This window comes from Zonotrichia albicollis, chromosome 4 (assembly GCF_047830755.1).
Source record: "Zonotrichia albicollis isolate bZonAlb1 chromosome 4, bZonAlb1.hap1, whole genome shotgun sequence".
Taxonomy (NCBI): domain Eukaryota; kingdom Metazoa; phylum Chordata; class Aves; order Passeriformes; family Passerellidae; genus Zonotrichia; species Zonotrichia albicollis.
The window spans coordinates 33,265,419-33,285,626 of record NC_133822.1 but is presented as its reverse complement, the minus strand read 5'-3'; the positions used below and the strand labels follow the sequence as shown (position 1 = coordinate 33,285,626).

The 20,208-nt window shown below is 41.2% G+C and overlaps 2 protein-coding genes across 7 annotated transcripts in view; one reads left to right on the top strand and one right to left on the bottom strand.

Annotated features, from left to right (window-relative positions):
* Nucleotides 1-20,208, bottom strand: part of NCF4 (neutrophil cytosolic factor 4) — a 53,962-nt gene that overhangs the window by 30,184 nt on the left and 3,570 nt on the right. For 2 of the 4 annotated variants that reach the window (XM_074539339.1, XM_026794526.2), the window contains exons 3-4: nt 15,441-15,509; nt 9,637-9,782 (exon numbers count right to left, since the gene is read on the bottom strand). Coding sequence is in view for 2 of the 4 variants with exons in the window: in XM_026794523.2 (XP_026650324.1) it covers nt 5,482-5,498 (17 nt within the window). In the remaining 2 variants the exon portion in view is untranslated. Of the gene's footprint in view, nt 1-5,481; nt 6,250-9,636; nt 9,783-15,440; nt 15,510-20,208 lie in introns of those variants that run through there. The other 2 variants (XM_026794523.2, XM_005488568.4) reach the window with 1 other exon arrangement.
* On the top strand, nt 943-12,759 carry PVALB (parvalbumin). Of its 3 annotated transcripts, none has more exons than XM_074539341.1 (5): nt 943-1,032; nt 4,649-4,716; nt 6,663-6,795; nt 7,248-7,357; nt 12,542-12,759. In XM_074539341.1, exons 2-5 carry the CDS (start codon nt 4,656-4,658, stop codon nt 12,568-12,570), a joined length of 333 nt encoding a protein of 110 aa, XP_074395442.1. In that variant the 5' UTR covers nt 943-1,032; nt 4,649-4,655; the 3' UTR covers nt 12,571-12,759. The 3 variants fall into 3 exon arrangements, with proteins under 3 accessions (XP_074395442.1, XP_005488626.1, XP_005488627.1); XM_005488569.4 differs by lacking the exon at nt 943-1,032 and adding an exon at nt 4,191-4,209; XM_005488570.2 differs by lacking the exon at nt 943-1,032 and adding an exon at nt 4,324-4,342.

Here is a 20,208-nt window from a genome sequence, read left to right as displayed (position 1 = left end):
ATTGCTTGGCAGAGTAAAAATAGAAGTATCTTCAAAGGTGTCTTTCCCTGGAATAGGCAATGCAGCATAAAGAGAATTTATATGCTGAAAAGGTTACAGTCAATGTATTATGGCTGTATATATAGGATCTTTTCATTTATAATTCCCAGTCTCTCCCAAGAAAGCTCAGGCTGTAAATTTTTTAGACTTCTACAGCTCCTTGCCCAATGGGGCCCTGGATGCAGATTTTGCGTGCCCCTGTAAGTATGAGCAATCAGAATTACACAATTGAGTTTGTTGTTGCCTGCAGGAAAAAAATTTCTGACTTCCTTCAAGTCCAAGAGGTAAAGCTGAATGTTGTAGCTGTAGGTGCAGGAAGTAATTTAGTAATCTTCTGTTTTGTTTCAAGTAGTATCTGTCAAGGCTAATGAAAGAAAATGGCAAACTCCGGAGCCTATCTTTGCTTTCCCTCATGCCAGCGAGGGGGTTACATCTTCCTGTTCCCTTCGTCAGCAGAGTCCCATCTCTCAAACTGAACTTCCTAATGCATCGTGATCTCCCCGATGCCACTTTCATCCAACGTATGATTCATGGACCTCTGCAAAACGTTTTCCCTTGCCAGAAAAACATTAAATGTGAGGAAAAATGTCCCTAGATTGATTACACAACGGAAAATAGGTCTCAATGGCATTTTCATCGTTGTTATTTGCCTATTTGTCCCTTAACAGCTCACTTGTACTGCTTGCTTCTCCCCTTAACATTCAAGTTTCATGCAGACCATCAGTTTGCCAATGTAATGGGTTTTCACAGCCAGGGTAAGGTAAGCGCCAAGGATTATTAATAGCGTTCCTCTGTTAGTTAAGGGAAAGATAAATGTGACACCACCAACAAAACCCCTGAATATCTGATACCAGTGAGGAGTGGGTATCACCTGCCGAAAATAGAAAGAGCGACAGAGATTATATAAGTGGGGTTCCTACCCCGAGTTCCACCTCTTTTTGACCACCTCCCTATCTAACACCTTTTCAAGCGTGCTTACAAGAGATCCAAGAGGTAAGTAGCAAGAAAATGCTCAAATTTCCGCAGCAAAGGTGGATTCACCAGCTTCGGGCAAGAAGCGGGATCTTCGCAGATAAGGGTATCTTCTATCACTTCGGCATCATTCCCCTTTCCATAAACAAAAGCCCAGAAACAAAGAGATGCAAATCTCTCAAACATTGAGGAATCGCTTCCCTCAAAGGAGACTCCAAATGAGAAGAATAGATCATTAAAAGGAGTACATAGGTGAACTCATTGAAGGGGAATGAGAAGAAAAGCAGGGGAGAAGGTGGAAATGACAAAAGTGGGAAAGGGGAGGAAGAAAGTGAAGGAGAACAAGAGCAAGGACTCCCGAAGAGGTTTTACTGAAATAGCCAGCTGTGAACCAAAGACAAGCAAAACCACAAGATCCAGAACACGTCTAGAAATGGCACCTCTCTTTCTGCACAGATGACTGTAAGCGATGGGATGAAGTTGCTCTCTTTGGTGTGGTCACTAGGAAGCTAAAGGAAATGTGTCACCCTTTTTGCAAAGGACCGCCGCCTTTCTGCTTCAATTGTTGATGTGAGGGCTTCGTGCTGTTCAGGAAATTCTCACTGGTTTGCTTTTGGCAAGGGTGGGCTGATTTCTACTTAATTTAGTTGGTCGTTTACTTAGTAACAATATCATCATTCTGGTGTTGGTGGAATGGGGAGTTGATCTACACAAAAGTTTTGGTGCAGACAACTTGGAAATCCACGATGTGGATTTTGCAAATAGTTTGGGCAGGAAAATTGGCAAAATCTCAGAGATAAAGGAAAACGCGTCATTCATCTCGCAGGGATGATGAGAAAAAGATGAAGGGTCGAGTGAGAAACTGTCAACTCGTGAAACACCTTTTTTATTAGAATAACACTGTTGACTGCAGGTTGGTGGTTAAAAGCTTCTGGAAATTTGCTAGCTGTCCTTAAAGAGAGACACTGCTGAGTCTGGAGCCGGGCCTCAGCCGCTCCTCCAAGGCAGATCCCAGCTGTCCGCTTCGCAAACCCTGTGTCGCTGCTTTCACCTTTCTGGCTGTGGAGGGTAGACACGGCTTCTGAGCTGGGGGAAATGTTATTTACGCTCTGCAGATGGCTCCACCTGATCTGAAGCCTCATTTTTCAGACACCTCTCACTTTTCGCCTCCACAGCATGATTAGGCCGTAGAGGGCTGACAGATCCGATGACGGAGGGAAAGCGGGGCAGTTCGCGCATCGTTAGGGATGCGGAGGGAGCCGCCCGGCTCCCATCCCCAGGACACAGACAGGGAATGCGCCTCTGGCCGCTTTGCTTGGCATGAGGCTACTTAAGCTGATCGGCGTCTGCCAGCACAGCGGGCAACGCTGAGCATCGCCTCTGCCAGCCACCGGCTCGAGTTACCCCCGAGGGCAGCCGTCCAAATGTGCTCTGCCTTGTCAGCAGAGCGGGGCTAACCCCGAAACACGAGTCACCCGCCAGGAGAGCATCTTCACTGGCGGCTGGGCAGGTGCGTTCCTGTTTGTAGGGACCTAAAAGGAAGCTCCTGGCTCAACAACGGGTTTGTAAAAGATTCCTAAGAAAGGGAAAAAACCTGCAGAGACTGAGGCCCAACTCCTTTTCAGACCACGCCGGTGCCGCACGCAGCAAAGCAGGGAAAGCAGAGGACGATGTAGCATTGTGCCGGCGGGGTCTGCACTGGCAACAAGAAGAGATTGTCCTCTCTTCCCTCAGTTAAGGAAAGGTAAAGGGACGTCAATTTCATAAGATATGGCACGCTGATCTCTAGCAAATGGCTGCATATATTGATAGGTCTGCACTCATCCTACGTTTAAAACGGACTAACAATAGGGTCCTAACGCTGAACTCTGCTAATGCAGGAGACCCCAATGCTCCGAGTGCTGTCTTTACTACACCCTCCCACCTCCAGCTCCAAAAAAACGGGAGCTGCTGAGTGAGAACGACCATTGCGAGAAGGTGCGCAGAGCTCTTCTGGGGGACTGCTGTTTATCTCGGTCCAGCATCCCAGCTCTCAGCTCCCCTTACCCTGCAGAGCAGGGAAGGATGCGTTCAGCCTAGGGAGAGGGACTTGGCTTCACCATCCATCTCCTTGTTTGTCCTTGGAGAAAACTAAGCATCTCTTGCATCTCGGGAAATACACGAAAAAGGGAGGCCGGAGGCGGGGGGAAGAAGTTCCAACGAGAGAACAACGTCAGTCCCTTTCACAATGAAGAGATGGCCTTTCGGAAAGAAAAGGAGAAGAAAAAAAAGCGGGGGGGACGGGACACCCCAATGTCACCTCCTCCTCAGTCCTGCGTTCAGTATCATGGTAATGACTTACCCATTATAGCTGAACTTGGGCCATGGAGGAAAAAAAAAAAAAAAAAAAAAAAAGGACAGGGCTGGTACTTTTAAAACCACCGAGCAATTATATTGACAGCACAACCCGAGGTTCTGCACAAGCCGCCCCCTTTTCGAGGCTGCTCTCCGGCGGCCCCATTCAGAGGAGAGGTGAGATTGTGGCAGCGGGACCGGGCCGTACCCGTCGATCGCGCCCGGGGATCTCGCTGCCACCACTCTGTCCTCCCCCGTCTCTCCTGGAGCAGCGATGCCAGTACTCCTGCAGAGATCTGCCCTACTACTGGGCCCTAACCTTGGCTACCTCAGCCTAATGGCTCCTGCCCAAACTCTGAGAGCAAGTTGGACTTCTTGCCATATTTTATGTGAAAAATGGGCACAGATTCTTGGAGAAAAAAAATAACCCTAGAAAACACGTTACAAATCCTAAATGCTTTCTTTTTTTGATGCTAACGGGAAGTGCCCAGTCCTGCCTGAGAAACCCACTACTGCACAGGAGCTCCTCACGAGTGCGGTGTCACCTCGCATCTCGTTGTGCCATACCCTATCGCAGAAGATTCTGCAGCATATTGTGCATTACAAACGGGATCTGTAGGATTCGCTGGGATGTGATAATTAATTCAGTGAGGAAGATGCTTAATATGGACTGGCCTGAAAGAAAAAAGGTCTAAAAGGAATATGTGTGTGAAGGGGAGGGGGAAGGGAGAAGGGGGAGACGTTTAAAGTGGTTGAACGATAAGGCAAATGTTCAAAAGCTACATAACATTTGCTTCCCGACCTCAAGAGTAGCTTGAAGCTTGGCATATGCTGCAGTTCCTTACTCATCACCGAATATAACTGGTAAAGCTCATTCTGACTTACTAAATGAAAAGGCTCTGCTCTGCACCACTAGTTTGTCCACTGCACCCGAGGACTTGACCTTGGCAAAACTCTTTCTCCAGCCGGTATCACAGCAGCCTCTGGCACCGCTCCAGTAAGGCTTAGGCTCCAGCCTCCCAGGGAGCGACCCCCACCTGCGCCCTCCCCCACCCCAGACCCACAAAGGCATCCCCTGTGCCCCCTCTTTAGCTGAACCTTCGGGTCTGTGGACTACTTGGTGCTCTGCAAACGGGAGAGCGACAGCCCACAGCACTTATCCACGCAGAGCTATAGAGCTGGCACGGGTCCAGCCTTTCCCGGTGTGCCATCCCCACACAGCACTGCAGCTTTGGTCATATGAGCAGAAATGATGAGAAAAGCACTTTTTAATCTTTTCGCACTTGCTTCCCTGTTCAAACAGTTGCAGGATGGCTATGACTGACTTGCTCAGCGCTGAGGATATCAAGAAGGCTGTGGGAGCCTTTTCAGGTGAGTGCTTTTTTCCTATTTTTTTTTCTTCTCTCTTTTCCTCCTTTCATCTTTTCAGGTTAGGATAGCTGTGCATTTATTTCAGCTATGGGAAGATTAGAGGAACTAGCTAGACAAAATTTCAAATGAGGATGTGTTTTCAGATGTTCAATGAATGTCTCTGACAGGTTTATAAAGTACAAGGCTGCATCCTCAGCAAAGTTGTCCTGCACGTTACAGAGGCGAAATATTTATTTTTAAGGAAAGTAAGCAGTAACTGCGGAGAGACTTTGCTTCTACCGAGAGGATACTTTCAAAGGGAAGAAACCCCTCGGCAAACCAAGCTGCATTATATCTTGGTGTGGGATAGAGAAGTCAGCAGTGGATGTCAGCAGTTTCCCACTCATTCCTGAAATTTAGTTTCAGATGTTACAGAACTGCTGTTTCCCATTTCAAGGATTTATGAAACCACTCTGTACTTTCTATGCAGAATCCCCGGGTGGGCTTTGCTTTTCGGGATGGACAGAAGGCAACAGTAGAGCACGGGTGCGGGTGCACTGCTCGACTGCAGGGGCTCCCTGCAGGTCGAATGGCTGCAGTGGTCCACGCTCCCCTTTCACTCCTCCGGGTATCAGATGTTCCCTACCCCTCTCTTTCATCGCGACCCCCAAAACTGACAGCAAGCCCTCTTCGTGTTTACAGAAATTCAGGTAGTTAAGGTTGCTCTCAAAGAAAGCCAGAAATCCTGCTCCGGGATGCACGTTATCCCTCCCTCCCCCAAACTACCTGGCTGACCGCACCATCCCGGGAGCCGCCTCTGTCAGTCCTGCTCTGTGCGATGACCTTCCAAAACAGACAGAAGAGCAGGACCCGCTGAGCCCTCCTCAGCTCACAAGCCGGAGTCAGAGGGAGCGACAAATTGCTTTGCTGGATCCAGCAGCTGTTTTACTCATTAGCTTCCATTGTTCTATGGCCATCCCCAAGTCCCGGAGCAGATGCAATTAGCAGCAACTAATGACAGATCTCAGGCAGATCACGGAAGATTGAGCCTCCTTAATTTTATGTAATAGGAAAATTTAACGCGGCGGGAATAAGAATGCATGAGGAAGGAAAAAAAAGTCCGCCGCACGTTTTGGAGGTCACTGTATGGTATTTCCAATCCACATCACAGTTGTTAGGCTACCTGGGTGGGACAAAAGCGGGTGCGGTGAAAGGACAAGGGAGGTGGAGCAGGTAAACTCGGCTCCGATTTCAAGGGCTCTGGGTTGTTTGTTTTTTTCCTCCCCGGAGACAGCTCCTCACAAGGTCTTGCAGGCAGCGCGCCGCGCAGCACTCCCTTGCAGTGTCTGAGCTCACACACCACGATTGCACATTCCTTCAGCGGTTAAAATGGAACACTGATTTCTAGTAAGTCTCCATGAAAAAAAAAAACCACAAACAAACAGTCACACAGTAATCTGAAACGCTTCTCGCCAATGCTTGAGCAAGAGCACTTTGGGTGGTTTTTTTTTTTTTCAGGGGTGAAAATGGTAAAAAGTGACAGCTATGTAATAGTCAGTCTGCTCTCAGATGTCTGTTCTAGTGTAAAACTTAGCGGGAAAAAAAAAAAAAAAAAAAAAAAAAAGAAAGAAGGCTTAAGGCACTGAAATGAGACCAAGCACGTTAGACCTCAGCTCCCAAAGCTCCCAAGTCTATCACAGACTTCTTGTGTGACCTTGGGCAAGTCTCATCCTTCTCTAGCTCAGCTCTTCATCTGCAAAATGGAGACATTGCCTTTGTTTATTTCCATTAGCACCTGTGAAGCACGGACGATTACACTGAGTACACTCAGCTCCTACCGCAGCTGGGCTCCACTGTTCCTCCCAGGGCAGGAAAAACAGCAACATGGAAGAAAACCACGGGTATGTGTTGGTGTGTGTGCTTCAATGACTTTTCTAAACAGTTTTCTGCTTCTTCATCTCTTATAGCGGCTGAATCTTTTAACTACAAAAAGTTTTTCGAGATGGTAGGATTGAAAAAGAAGAGCCCAGAAGATGTGAAGAAGGTTTTCCATATTCTTGATAAAGATCAGAGCGGCTTCATTGAAGAGGAAGAATTGAAGTAAGTAAAGTTACATCCTTTCTCAAATATCCCTGCTTTAAGACTCTAATTTCCTGTGGGTTATTTTTACAAGACTCTAGGCAGGAACATACAGCTGAAACTCTTGAGAATAGTATTTGTGTGCTATGCCAGTTTTTTGCTGAGCACATGAGCTGAGGAGTGTTGGAGATAGCTAGTTGCCGCTTGGATTGCAGGATCCCTGAAACACATGAATGGTCGATACCTTACAGGTAGTTCTTCAGCCAAATGCAGTTTCAGAGTAAAGCACTTCTGAATGTTTGAGAAGGTCAACAACAGAAGACACAACGCCAGATTCCAACTTGTGTCTCGAATCAGTGGTACAAATAGATACGAAGTGTGTTCTGTGGAAAAAAAAAAACCCAAACTAAAACCAAACAAACAAGCAAAAACTCCAAACAAACGTTCTTTTACTTTCTATGCCTCCTCCTTAGGTTTGTCCTGAAGGGCTTTACCCCAGAAGGAAGAGACCTATCAGACAAAGAAACGAAGGCTCTTCTGGCTGCTGGAGATAAGGACGGTGATGGTAAAATTGGCGCTGATGGTATGTAATTAGAGGAGTAAACTTTGACAGTAACTGAGGAAACCTAGGAATCACTGGGGGCTGTGACCTTCTGAAGGGCACAGTTTGGGTTTAATGAAATGCCAAGTCCCGCTCCATTTGCTGCACCTTGCATGGAAGCGTTAGAGGAAGAGGAGCCGAGTTGTGACACTAGAGGGGGCAGGAGCTCACGGAACCCGGCTGTGGGTCGGGCACTCCGCAGAGCAGGACTGAGCACCAGCCAAACTCCGCTCCACTTATTGTAATTTGTCTCTTGATAGCAGGGAGTGAGAATCAGGACACTGCGAGTTCAGAGACCGAGGCTTGACTATAAAGCATGGAAAGAATAAAAGCTCAGCGCCAGCATTTCTGCTCGATGTTTAGTTAGCAGGAAAGTAATGACTTTGCATGACTTAGCAAGGCAATGCTCTTAAAATTCAAAGTACACCCATTTGGCTACAGAATTTCTATACAATAACAGTCTATCCAGCTTATGCTAGTGTTTACGTGGATCTTAACACCTAAGAAAGCTTGTCAGTCCCTTTTACCGCATATGAGAAATACAAGAAAAGAACAACTTTTCCTCTCACAGCATTACTTAAAAAGCTAGTGCTGTTTTCTATTCCCCCTTGAGATGAATCAGCTTAGCCCACACACAAAATTTCTCCTTTTTCCTCTTTTTTTGGATGTGACAGTGAATGAAACACGCTGAAGGAGACAAGAAGAGATGAAATTCTAAACTAAAGCTTTCCTCATTGAAGGAGATAGAAGTTTGTGGCCAGAGTACTAAATCACCTAGAGAGCAGGCAATTGCTAGGGTTTTGACATATCAATAAGCCATATCATAAGCAGAAATCTAAAAAATACCTAAACCTTCTCATATCTCTCTGTGTTACTCAATCTCTGCAATTTAATAAAATGTTATCTCGAAAAAATAGGTCAATTAAAAGAGAAATAAAAAACAAAATTAACTAACACAGTCTCCCAGCTTAGAAGACAACACACAAAATCAGCCATTGACATATCAGTCAGGAGATGCACACTGGCATATCAGTGACTATGGCCATGTCCCTAGACCAAAGCCTCTTAATTTCTCCAATCATCACTTTATAATGGTTTAGGTGAAGCTCCTGCTAAACTTCAGCACTACTGCTGAATCCAGCGTGGGTGTCATTTCTTGAAACTTCCTATTCATATTTATTATACAGATCTTCTTTATACACACTAAAATTAGTGATAGTAGTACTAAAATCACTGAGCAAGTTTTTCAAAAGAAAACTTAATTCAGGTAAGTAAGCTTACAGCTGATCCACCAACCTCATAGCAGATAAATTTTCAGCTATTCCAGAAGGCTGCAAATCAAAACTAGTCTTAATTGGAATAAAAGAACAATATTGCATAATGATTTTGGCTTGTACAAGAAAATACAGCATTAACCTTCATATTTAAGACTACCATAACTTTTTCTTTGAAACAGTGCCTGAAACCCAGTACATTGTAATAAAGCAATATGAAATGCCTCTTCTCCTTATCTCTTTCTTCTGCAGCTTTTACTGTTCCCTAACTTTGAAATGGAAATACTCTGTGTTTACACTTGATAATGAGAAGAGAATGATGTGCTTTTTTCTTTTGATTCTTCTGACCATATCTCTACCGTACAACACTACCAGTTTCTTTTCCACCTCTTAAATTGACTTTAACAGCCAATTTTTACACCAGAAAGGCTTGAAATACATACAAAAGTTAACAGCTGAGACTGTGACCAAAGGACAAAGAGGACAGATACTTCCCAGCTTTTCCTTTGGCCCAATCCAATCCAATAATATAACTGCAGGTGTAAATAAAATGTAAAGTCACAAGTGTACATCCCATTCATATGCAGTATTGTGATGCTGTATTTCTGTTGCAAACCAATTTTGTTTCCCTGCAGCTGAATTGTCAGGCATCACCTCTACCCCTTGTTTCAAATATCAGCTTCCTAAATAACTAAACAATTGCAAACAAGCAGCCTTTCACAGAGGTTAATGTTAATTCTCCTGATGGCCCTTGAATGCTGTCCCTCAGGAGCCCGCAGTAGTTGTAGGAACTGATCTTCAGGGATTTTTAAAACCACAGAGACAACGAGCTCAGATGTATCATCACAAACATTATCCCAACCCAATCAGCCTTCTTCTAGCTGGGGTATCACATTACAAATTTTCTCTCTTTTCTTTCGATTCTTCTTTAAACCTTTTCTCATTTCTGCAAGACCATTCGGCTCTGAAATAGTTTCAGCAGTTTACCTCTTGTCTGATCAGTTTCAACTTGAGACCATGAAGCAGTTTCAAAGAGCTGAAAACTTGCAGCCATTTCCTGTAAGACCTGATCATCTTCTGTGCAGTGTCAGACCCCCTCCACATTCCACCAATGTGGTCAGAAGATGATGAATCTGAAAAAAATTGCAGGTCAAGACCAGGTTACCTCATAACATGCGCAACCTTAGCTTCTAGATCAGACTGAAAAAGGATGCTGAGGCAGCTCTACTAGCTTCAGGAAAATATTTATAAGAAAGATGAAAAAAAAAAGAGCAAAATTCTAGTCATAATGTTGCTGTAAATCTATTTGGTGTATTAGCATTGGACGTGAAGCTCATGCCTTTTAGTTTCCTGATATTAATAGACTTGAGAAAGTACATAGAGAGCTTTCAAAGATCATGCACTGTGAGCAGCACAATCCAAATTTTTATCCCTGTAAATCAGAATGTTTTAAAAATGTGACATTAAACATGCAAAATAACAACTATTAAGTCATGACCTTGCCAGGTGAAAGCCATAACAACAACAACAACAACAACAAAATACTTGGAATTCCTTCTTTTCTCATCAGGCTTTGTCCTCTTCAATCTTCTAAAATAAACTAGCATAAGTCATTACTTATAAAGTTTCCTGAACAGATTTCTGTTGTAAAAAAAATGTAAAAACCACAATCTGATGAGAGAAATCACAAGCCTACAACCTGTCCTCTGTAATCATGTCTGTCATTTCAGTAAAATACTAGAGGGCATGCATTAGGCTGGTATATAGTACTAAACTGTACTGAACACAATGTCCTCTCCATTTAAGTCAGAGCTCTGACACAAAACAGCTAGTAAATTATTTTACAAGACAAAATGGTCTAAAATCCTTGCAATTTAAAGCCACTATTTATTCAAAGAAAGACATAATTTTGTTTGGAAGGGTAACTCCAACTGGAAACAAGGATGCAGTAGATCACAAGGATTCCATCACTAACAGGCCAGAGGCAATAACCAATTGCAAGGGACTGATATATCCTGCCCTATCTCAGAAGTTTTGCATATATGAGTACACTTTGTAACAATGCTTCTACCAGCCACCTGTGGTTGGACTAACCTTCATACAAAAATGAGTAGTGAACTAATTTAGAAGATTATTCAACTGGAACATCTTTGAAATATTTAAAATACATTGAAAATCCTGGGAAAAGTGAAATTGTTGCAATTACTCAAGAAGGAGTATTTTATGGTTTGCTGGCTATCATAAAGTACCTGTAAAATATATTGCTATTAAGTGATAATGACACAATCAAAATGTATTATAGAAAATATTTGGTTGCAAGTCTGAATAACCTTTTCCAAATATATTCTGTAGATACAAATTATCATAAAAGGTATTTAATTTGGCTGTAATAAGTATGACAACTTGTTTTAACACTATATGCATAGTTAGTTTTCCCTTTTGGAAAGGTTTGATCCATTGCAGTTCATGTTTCTCTTTGCAGGACATATTGACACAAAGATTTAATAATCATGGCCTTTCTCCTTTTCTGACCAGAATAGCTGGGGTTTTTAGCACAAGCACTTCATGTTATCTCTTAAATTCAGTTTGAAACACTTTCAATCTACGTACCCACCATGTACAGGATTTATACGTGTTTTGTGTTAAGTAATCTGCATCACTAATCCTAATTTGGATTTACATCTTTCAAAACGATGGATAAATTTGGAATTGATTTAAACCCTCTGACATTTTTTATTTCTCAGTCTGGTTTGTCTGCATTTGGCAACATATATTTTGGACACGCTATCAGAAGTGCTGTTTGCACACAACAATCAATTAAGATCTCACTTGGTTAGAGTTAACCATTTTTCAACGGAACACCAGAATATTCTTTAAAATGCCTAATTTTAATCTTCTATCTTTTTCAGTTGCCAGACTTTACTCTTCATTATGTCAAACTTCAGTATTTTTTCTTGAGCCTTACAGATGACTCCCTCTCCTATTTGCCATTTTCCTCTCAGCTGATTATGTTAAACCCATAAACCACTCTCTCTGCATATCCTCTAATCCCTTTATCATCTTTGTTGCTCTTCTTGGGATTCCCTCCAGTCTGTCATTTTCAGGGCTCTGAGGCACATACAACTGTGCAAGGCATTCTCGTGTGTTACTCTTCCAAGGTTAGAAGGAGTTAGGAATTATAACCAGTCAGCCATTCACCAGGATACAAATGTGCCTTTTTCATGCTTTATCTCCCTGCTGAAATGCAGTATATATACTAGAGCACAGAATAACCCTAAATTGCAATAGATACGTTTACGTAAATATTATGGATGTATCACTAATAAAAGCCACAGGGTAAAATCCTGGCTCTCTGACACCACAGGAATTTTTCTCATTCTTACAACACAGTCAAAATTGCTACATAGGTTGGTATTAGCCTTCTGTTTTTGTAATCTGTCATTTTCACTCAATTTACAATTACAAAATTGAGTTTAAATGCAATATAATTATAATATGGGGCACAAATACTTTGAAAGACTCATTAGTGATTCTCTTTGCCAAACTCTGATATAAAAGAAATTTATCTCACTGCAAGATTAAATTTCTAGTTCTTGCCTTCATCCCATTGAGATTTCCAAATAACCGAGAACTAATCAAGTTCTTTAGATAAATAGTGGTGGAAGTCTTACAGTCTGGCATGTATAGCATTTCTCCCTTTTTCTCAAAAAATCCTTTCATTTCACTGTAAGATTTCCCAAATCATACTTTCCCTTTAATTAACTTGGATTTCTTTACTCTTCTGTTATTGTGATGTTTCTGCTGCACCAGTGACTCTGTATGCATTGTAATATGCTTCCTCCTTTAAATTTTAGTTTTTAAAATATTTTTTTAAATTCTTTCTTTTCTCCAGAATTTGCAACTATGGTGGCTGAATCATAAAGGCTTTGACCAATGCAAACCCTTCACCCATCCTTCACTGCCCAATTCCAACCACCTCCTGCTGACTGCTTTGGCTCCTGTTCTATTTATTTATGTTATTTTATACTCCAGCTCTGTTCTCTGCAATCCTGCAACTCTGTAATTGTGCTGAAAGACACTGTTAAAATAATAAAGGTCACATCAATCTGGGCTTTCTTCTCTCTCACTACAACTTGTTTCTTATTTCATGTAGGCTTGGCACACGCTGAGAGAAAATGTTACTCGGTTTTTTGCTGACATCCCTGCTGCTTTATCCCTAGCCAGGGTAAAGTAGGAAGAAATTTTAAAAATTATTACAGATAAAACACGCATATAATGAGTCATTCAGTCCAAGTCCTGAACTGTGGCAAAACTGACTGCATTATTTTTAAGCCATCCCTGCTAAATGGATGCATACTCATAGCCTGGAAAATCTCTAGTGATGGAAAAACTCTAGTGATGGCAATTACCCAACTTCATTTGGCAGTTCGTTCTTTCAACTTAATCAGTGTTATAGCTAAAAAGTAATTCCTAATATTTAAACTACATCTCCCCTGCTGCATTTTGGTGATCAGTAAATTGATTGTCATCTGTATCATTTGTTAAATTTGCCCAGTGCAGGGGGATTTTTGGATAAAAGCTTTGACAGGAATATCAGCTGGTGCCAATCATACATGAAGATAACTTCATAAACTATTAAAAAGCAGTCACTTCGGAAACACAGGGTATGCTTACTTGCAATGTTACACAACTATCTAGGACAGGAAGAATGGCATAGTCACAAGAAATAGCAATATGAATTTCAGGAAAGAGAACACCAAGATTCAGGTGTGACGCTGCGGTTGATAATTCCACTGTAAAAACAGTAAATCAGAAAATCTCATCCAAAAAAATTTATTCCAAAACTTTACCAGATAAGTGAATATCTTCTTTGGAGTTACATATAAGAAACTGACAATTATGCTAAGGAAATGATTAGACAAGAGTAAGCCTTTCACAGAGCTCAACACTTATTTCCCAAATCCTGTTCAGCCACTTTGGCACCAAGCTTATACTTTTTACCTGTGTTATTGGGGGGTGTTTTGCTTTTAAGCAAAGACAAAAGCAGGGGGGAAATCTTTTCAGGCAACATCTCCCCGACATCTTAACAGAACATTGATTATTACTGCAGTAAAAAGGAAGGGTATTTTCCATTTCTGTATTCCAAATTATTCCCTGCAGCAATAATACCTTATTCAATTTAGACTTATTATCACCAATTTACTGGAGACAACAAGATAAGGCTGAAACCCTGTCATCATCACACTGTACAGAATACCATCCTCTGCCCCGGCGATTACCCAATGCTACTCGGGAAGCCAATAAACGTTCCTAAAGCCATTTTAGATCCTCACTCTGTAGTAACTCGCAAGGAAGACTTTTTGCTGAAAATGCTGTGCGTTCAAAAGAAATCCTTTGGTTTTGCACACTGTATATACGGTTCTGAAGGATGTATTGATTTTTAAGTATTCTAAATAAAGCAAATGAAAACGGATTGCAGCGGAGCGAGTTTATTTCCTGCTTTTTCTCGGCAGCTGCTGACCTCGCGTGGCAATAAAGCCTCATTACAGGAGCACACAGAGATACCGAGAAGGCATCCGGCACCCCGCTACTGCAGCAGCCAGAATGAAGGTCCAGGGAATTCGAGAACCACATAAAAGCTGCTGTAAAAACAAAGCCCTTTATAGTCCCTTTCTATTCTCTGAAGCTGCAAGGATTTGTATTTTAATGCCTCACTGGATGGCACAAAAGCTGAGATTTTATCCAGGGCTTTAGCAAGCAAACAAACAAACAAACAAACAACCACCAAAAAACAACAAACCCCAAAACCAATAGAACAAATAGCAAATAAATAAAGCCACTAGAATACCCCAGTGATCCCTGCTTCAGTCTTTCTTCATGTTGTTACCTCAATCACTCTGGAACAAGCAACACTAAGTGCCTAATTTGGCCTGAAAATTTTCAGCCATATAGTAATGGAGAAGGTGAAGAGAAATGCCCTTTATTTTCAAACTGAAAAACTTGCAATGGGTAGAGAGACCTCCAAAATACCATCTCTACTTTTCATGCTGACAGTATAAGATATTCTAAACCTGCATTTGATTGGTTTATTCAAATATGCAACTGGTATACTCAGATCCTGTATTCTGAGATCTTATACTCTGAATTCTCAAAATCTCTATTCAAACACACTTTTTTTTCCCCAACTGCATTTTCAATTAAAAGTTCAAATTTCAATATGCATCTATCACAGAAAAAAGAAAACTCAAATACAAGTGTAATATAAGTAAATTTCTGCCCAGAGACAAAATGACTGTTTTATCAATTGCCATCAAACTACTACTTTCCTTTCACTGCTGGATCTTCAATATTTCTCTTAGACTCTTATTTTCCCACACAAATTTCTTCCAAATCCTCTCCAAATCTTCAACTGTTTCATTTCAAAATTTTTAAAAATTCATAAATTTCCTTTTTGTCAGATGTTATCTAGACATGACTCAGAACAAACAAATGCAAAATTTGAAGTTACAATAAAATATAAAACATTTCATAAACAAAATTATAAGTCATTCATTCTCATATTGCTCTTGCCATAATGTCTTTGAGACTGTCACAAAACTGCTGTAGGCCTGAAGAAAGCAGAATTTGCTACAAAATTTAATCAGGCTTTCTGCACAGTGTGTATTACAGTATGCTTGAGAAATACAAAAATCCACACTACCCTGCAATTTACTGTTTCATGAAGAAAGATGTTTTAATTTTCAGATGCATAAGCAAAGGAGCAAAATTACATTTCTCCAAGAAACATTTACCTTAAATTTCTTAATTGCCATCTTAAATCTTCTCTGCCCTGAACAGTAAGTCCTCCATAATTTTCTTCCCTGTTGTAATACAGTAGAAGTTATGAAAGAAAAAAAAATACTTCAGCCATCCTGTTGAAGACAAATTTTTAAATAATCAGTACATATCTTAGATTCATATCCAATGGTTTGCAATGAGACACAATTGAATGACAAAAAAAATAGGCACTGCTTGTTCAGCGCCTATACTGCTTGGTTTTTTGTATTGCTAGAGAAGAAATTGCTCGCTCTGAGCTACAATTCAAGAGGAAGAGGAGCCAAATCCTCAAGTGAACCATCACTTCCTGACAAATGGCATTAGCGTTTAACAGAAAGAGTTTGCATTAGCAGACTGTCACCAACTCTTAATATTTCTCCAATCACCATTACTAAATCCTTAACCAACAAATGCATAATTGTTTATGCTTTAAGGGTCCTGCCAAGCTCTTAATGGAGTTTCATGGATCAGCAATTTTCCACATGTCTTATTTTGGGAATCAATGGACTGGAGGCCATAACACCTGTTCACCTTGCAGAAGCTGAGCTAGGATTTATATTTACAGTCTATTCACCAAGTCCTGAGATCAACACTGCCTAATGTCCTGCCATTGCTTCCACACGTCCTTCACTTTATCAATGCAAAGGGTGTTTGTTTGCTTCTTTTGCCTTTTCTAACTACACAAAATGTTTTTGAAGACTGGTAATAGAGTTCATGTTTCCCTTCCCTGCAACACACACACAGTTTTAGCAGAGCCTCTGTGCTACAGTAGCTAAACATTAACAACATTCTGTTCAAAACAGAGTTAATATTGTTATGGAATTACAAACCGCAGCATTGCACAATATTTGCAACAAGTCTTGTCTTAACAAAATAACATCAAAAATTGTGCCTAAAGGTTCACTGAAGTCACAAATTAGCCCACAAAATTTTTATTAATGAGCATAATGTACATAATAACTTCATTTTACTCTAAAATCCTAGATTGAGATTTAAATGGCTGGCTGATAGAGAACCAATTCTTTTATTTATAAAGCAACTTCACATGAAAGAGAAATTATAAGGCATGCAATAGCACAGCAAAATCCAGCTGTGGTTAAATTACATGCTGACATTCTTGTTCTAATCCCACTCAGGAGCCACAGCTAGCACAGAGAGAAGAGCACTGGCTTTAGTACAGGCTGGTGTTTAAATACCTCCTCTAAGTCCTAGACTCTCATTGCTAACATGGGCTTGAACCTGAGCTCCTGCTTCTTCATTGCCAGCAAGCATTTTATCTGATTCCCTTTCCCAAAGAAATCCCTTTAGAAATCCCAACACTCTCTAGGGCTACAACATTTAAAATTACATTTCTCCTGAACACAGGAAAGTGAAGCCAAATGTGTCTAAACAGGGTTAGCTGTCTGCATAACAGATCAATCATTAAAACTTTTGGACTGTAGGATCTCCTAATGTGGGAGAATTACTTCACAAGAGAGAAAGTGCCTTTCTGGTTAGTGCTCTTCTGGTCAATAAAGCAGCAAAGCTTAAAAAAGGTTGATGCACCTTTAAAGACAAAAGTTAATATAAATAATAATACTAGAGGACCTTCTCCAACCACCAGAAAAATAGAAGGAAGTGCATGAGCTACCACAGTAAATGGATCAGATGACCCAGATATAAATACTGAAAGGCCTGTGGAACTAACAGGAAGACCTATGCTAATAAGCCTATAGAATATGCAGCTAGAAAAGATATTTCTTTCATAAATTCTTTCAGTCTCCCACCCAGGAAAATCTAAGTGAAGGGATCTTGTCAGTGTCTGAATCAGCTTGTTCAGCTCCTACTGCCACAACAGTTTTTAACTCCAGGAGATGCTTTGTGAGGTTTATGTACAGAAATACAACAGAAATACAACAGAAATACAGTTGGTTTCACTGGTATTACAGTAGCACAACACTGGCATTAACTTAGGCCTTCAGGTGGTAAGAACATGGCAATTCTCCATTACTGTGCATTTAGATAAGACATCAGGGGAAAATTCTTGACTGACTGACACAGGTTGCCCAGAGAAGCCATGGACATGCCATTCCTGAAAGCGTTCAAGGCCAGGTTGGATGGGGCCTGGGGCATTGTCTAGTGGCATTGTGGCTGGAATGGGATGATCTTTAAGGTCTCTCATTGCATAAACCATGCTATAACTCCAGTTGGGTCATAAGGGGTGCAGGACCAGAGGCCAAAGACTTAACCACTGATTACTGGAGGGAAGGCCCAAGATGGCTGAAAACTCAAATGGTTCAGAGACATTTTCAGGTTTTGGAAACACTGCCCGGTAGGATTTTTTAAAATTATAACATTTAAATTGTTCATAAATTCTACTCCCTGTGTATTCACAATGCAATGCAGTTTTAAAAATGTATCACTAGAAAGATACTAAAATACATAAGAAATAGCAAATTATCTCACAGTTATTACTGCTTTATAAAGAGGAATAAAAATTATGAGGCTGTGCTAATTTTATGCTTCATTCTGCAGATGAATGAAGATTTTCTGTCTTAAAAACATTTGCATTCCTCTCCTTTAAAGCAATTTTCAATTTTGCTGGATGCAGCACAATCGCATCTACTCTTTCAGCTGCAATGGGTTGTTGAAATTGAGCTATTGCCCAGCACCTGCTCTTAGTCAGACAGCTGAAATCAGAGGTTAGGGGAAAAAATAAAGATTTTTTGTCATTGTAATGCAAGTCTCCTTTTAGCTTTGCTGCAGTCAGTGTTCAATTATGTTCTGTAACAACCTCCATTACTCGAGCCAGTGTTTTTCTGTTCTCTCTGCATATATTAACTTCCTTGGTCACACGTGAGAGCCTTCTTAGCAAAGCAGAGTCTTAAGAGACATTTGCCCATAGACTTCATGAGTCTCTATCTTTTTTGGGCTGTTGAGAAGCCTAGTGTTCAAACGCATCTTCATTTTGAATGTTCGAAAGGTAACTGATACAATAGAACTTAAATTATCTCCCAGTGAAGGTCTGATAGGTCAAAATTAACCTGAAATTCCATCTAGTCTGTTGAATACAAAGCATTGAACAAGTAACAATGAAAGGCTCCCACGTAATTTTTATCCTATTTTTACAAGCTCTGAATCCTTCTCCCTCAGAATTTTTATCAGTTCACTGCGTAGCCCAGGAGTTTAAAGCTTCATCAGAAGCAGGAATCAAGACCCTGCATCTGTAGGAAGAAAGCCTACAAAGATTTTGACCAGCAAGGCTCAGCCACAAATGGGAAGGAGCTGGTGTGAGCAGCTGCTGGGAGGGCAGGAGCAGGAGTTTTGCTTCTGAAGCAGGAAGTAAATGGACAGAGAGCTCTGAGACAGAGGTCAGAGAGTGAACATTGAAATTCAGGGTCTCAGGAAAAGGAAACACAGAGCAGGAAGTACTGGCATAATTAGAGTGAGGATTTGAAAAGCCTGCAGCGGAAGATATTTTATTATAATAAATTGACCTTGAAAATAAAGGACATCATTAAGGTGAAAAGTTGGTGCCCAAAACTTTAGCCTGTTATAAAAGGGATGAGAATAGAAAGCAGAGCATTGTAAACTCTTGAAAATTTAATTAGGAGTCCGAAATATTTCTCTTCTCTTGCCTCCATTAAACCTCCAAGTCCTGGAGTCACATGGTTGAATCTTAGTTTTCAGCAAAGGGAAAAAAATTCTAGCTGTCATGCCTGCCAAGAAAGCCTTGAACATTCAAAGCCTAAAAAAAATAGGATATAAACCCAAACATTAACTTACATTTTTTAATAAATCTCATTATTTGAATGCAATCTGTCTTGCAGTTCTTAACATAAGATATAGCATTAGTGAAAGCCTAGCATCTGCCTTCTAAGCAGACAGCAGCTAAAGATCCAAAAAAAGATCCCCAGCTGCTATCATAGTCATCATCAGCACATAATGACTGGCATGCTGGAATTGTGGGTAGCTCATTTAAAGCTGTCACATATTCATGCACTCTCTGACAGATTAACCCCTTCCCTGGGATGCAGGAGCACGCTTGGTGCTCCCTCCCCAGCACCCCCTGTGCAGGAGAGCACGGAGGTGCCTCCAGTAACAGCGCTCACAGCTGGGAAGGTCAGGCCACACAGCAAGCCCTCAGTCTGTCACAGACACTGCCCCGTGGAGAAACACAGACAACTTTCTGTGTGATGTTCCAGCTCCCTGATCAACAGCCCACTATCTGCTGCTTTGGGGAGTGGGATTAAAAATTAAATAAAGATTTCAGGGCTTCTTCCTGGCACTTTTTCAAGCTTCCATGTGTGCGAACAAGAAAATAAAGATTCAAGCTGGAATTTTTCCAGATGTTTGCAGAACAATTACTCTCTGGAAATTCTCTTTATCTTCATCCTTGTGAATTTGAATGCACCCCTGAGAAATCTTTCTCTCCTTTCACATTCATGAGAAGAGAGGACATAACAGTTACAATCAGCATACTCCAACCAAGTTGTAGAGGTACCTACCCTACATTTAGTAATTTCCCACTTTCCATTGATGCCACTACTGCCATCCATTTCTAACTTCCACTCTCCCAACGGAGTAGATCAGAAACAAATGGCAGATATGCCAGATCAGAGTAGATCAGAAACAAATGGCAGATATGCCAGATCAGTCAGAAGGGCTGTTGTAGCTGCCAACAAATCCTTTGGCTGATTCAACCATTTTGTAATCATCTTACATTTCAGTGCACCGACTCTCAGCCAAAAAGCCTTCAGATCT

Bases quoted from the DNA above. Each gene is read 5' to 3' on its own strand.
- PVALB (XM_074539341.1), top strand. From the start codon at position 4,656: ATGGCTATGACTGACTTGCTCAGCGCTGAGGATATCAAGAAGGCTGTG. The intron at 4,717-6,662 runs GTGAGTGCTTTT...CATCTCTTATAG, and splicing joins GGCTGTGGGAGCCTTTTCAG to CGGCTGAATCTTTTAACTAC. The intron at 6,796-7,247 runs GTAAGTAAAGTT...CCTCCTCCTTAG, and splicing joins ATTGAAGAGGAAGAATTGAA to GTTTGTCCTGAAGGGCTTTA.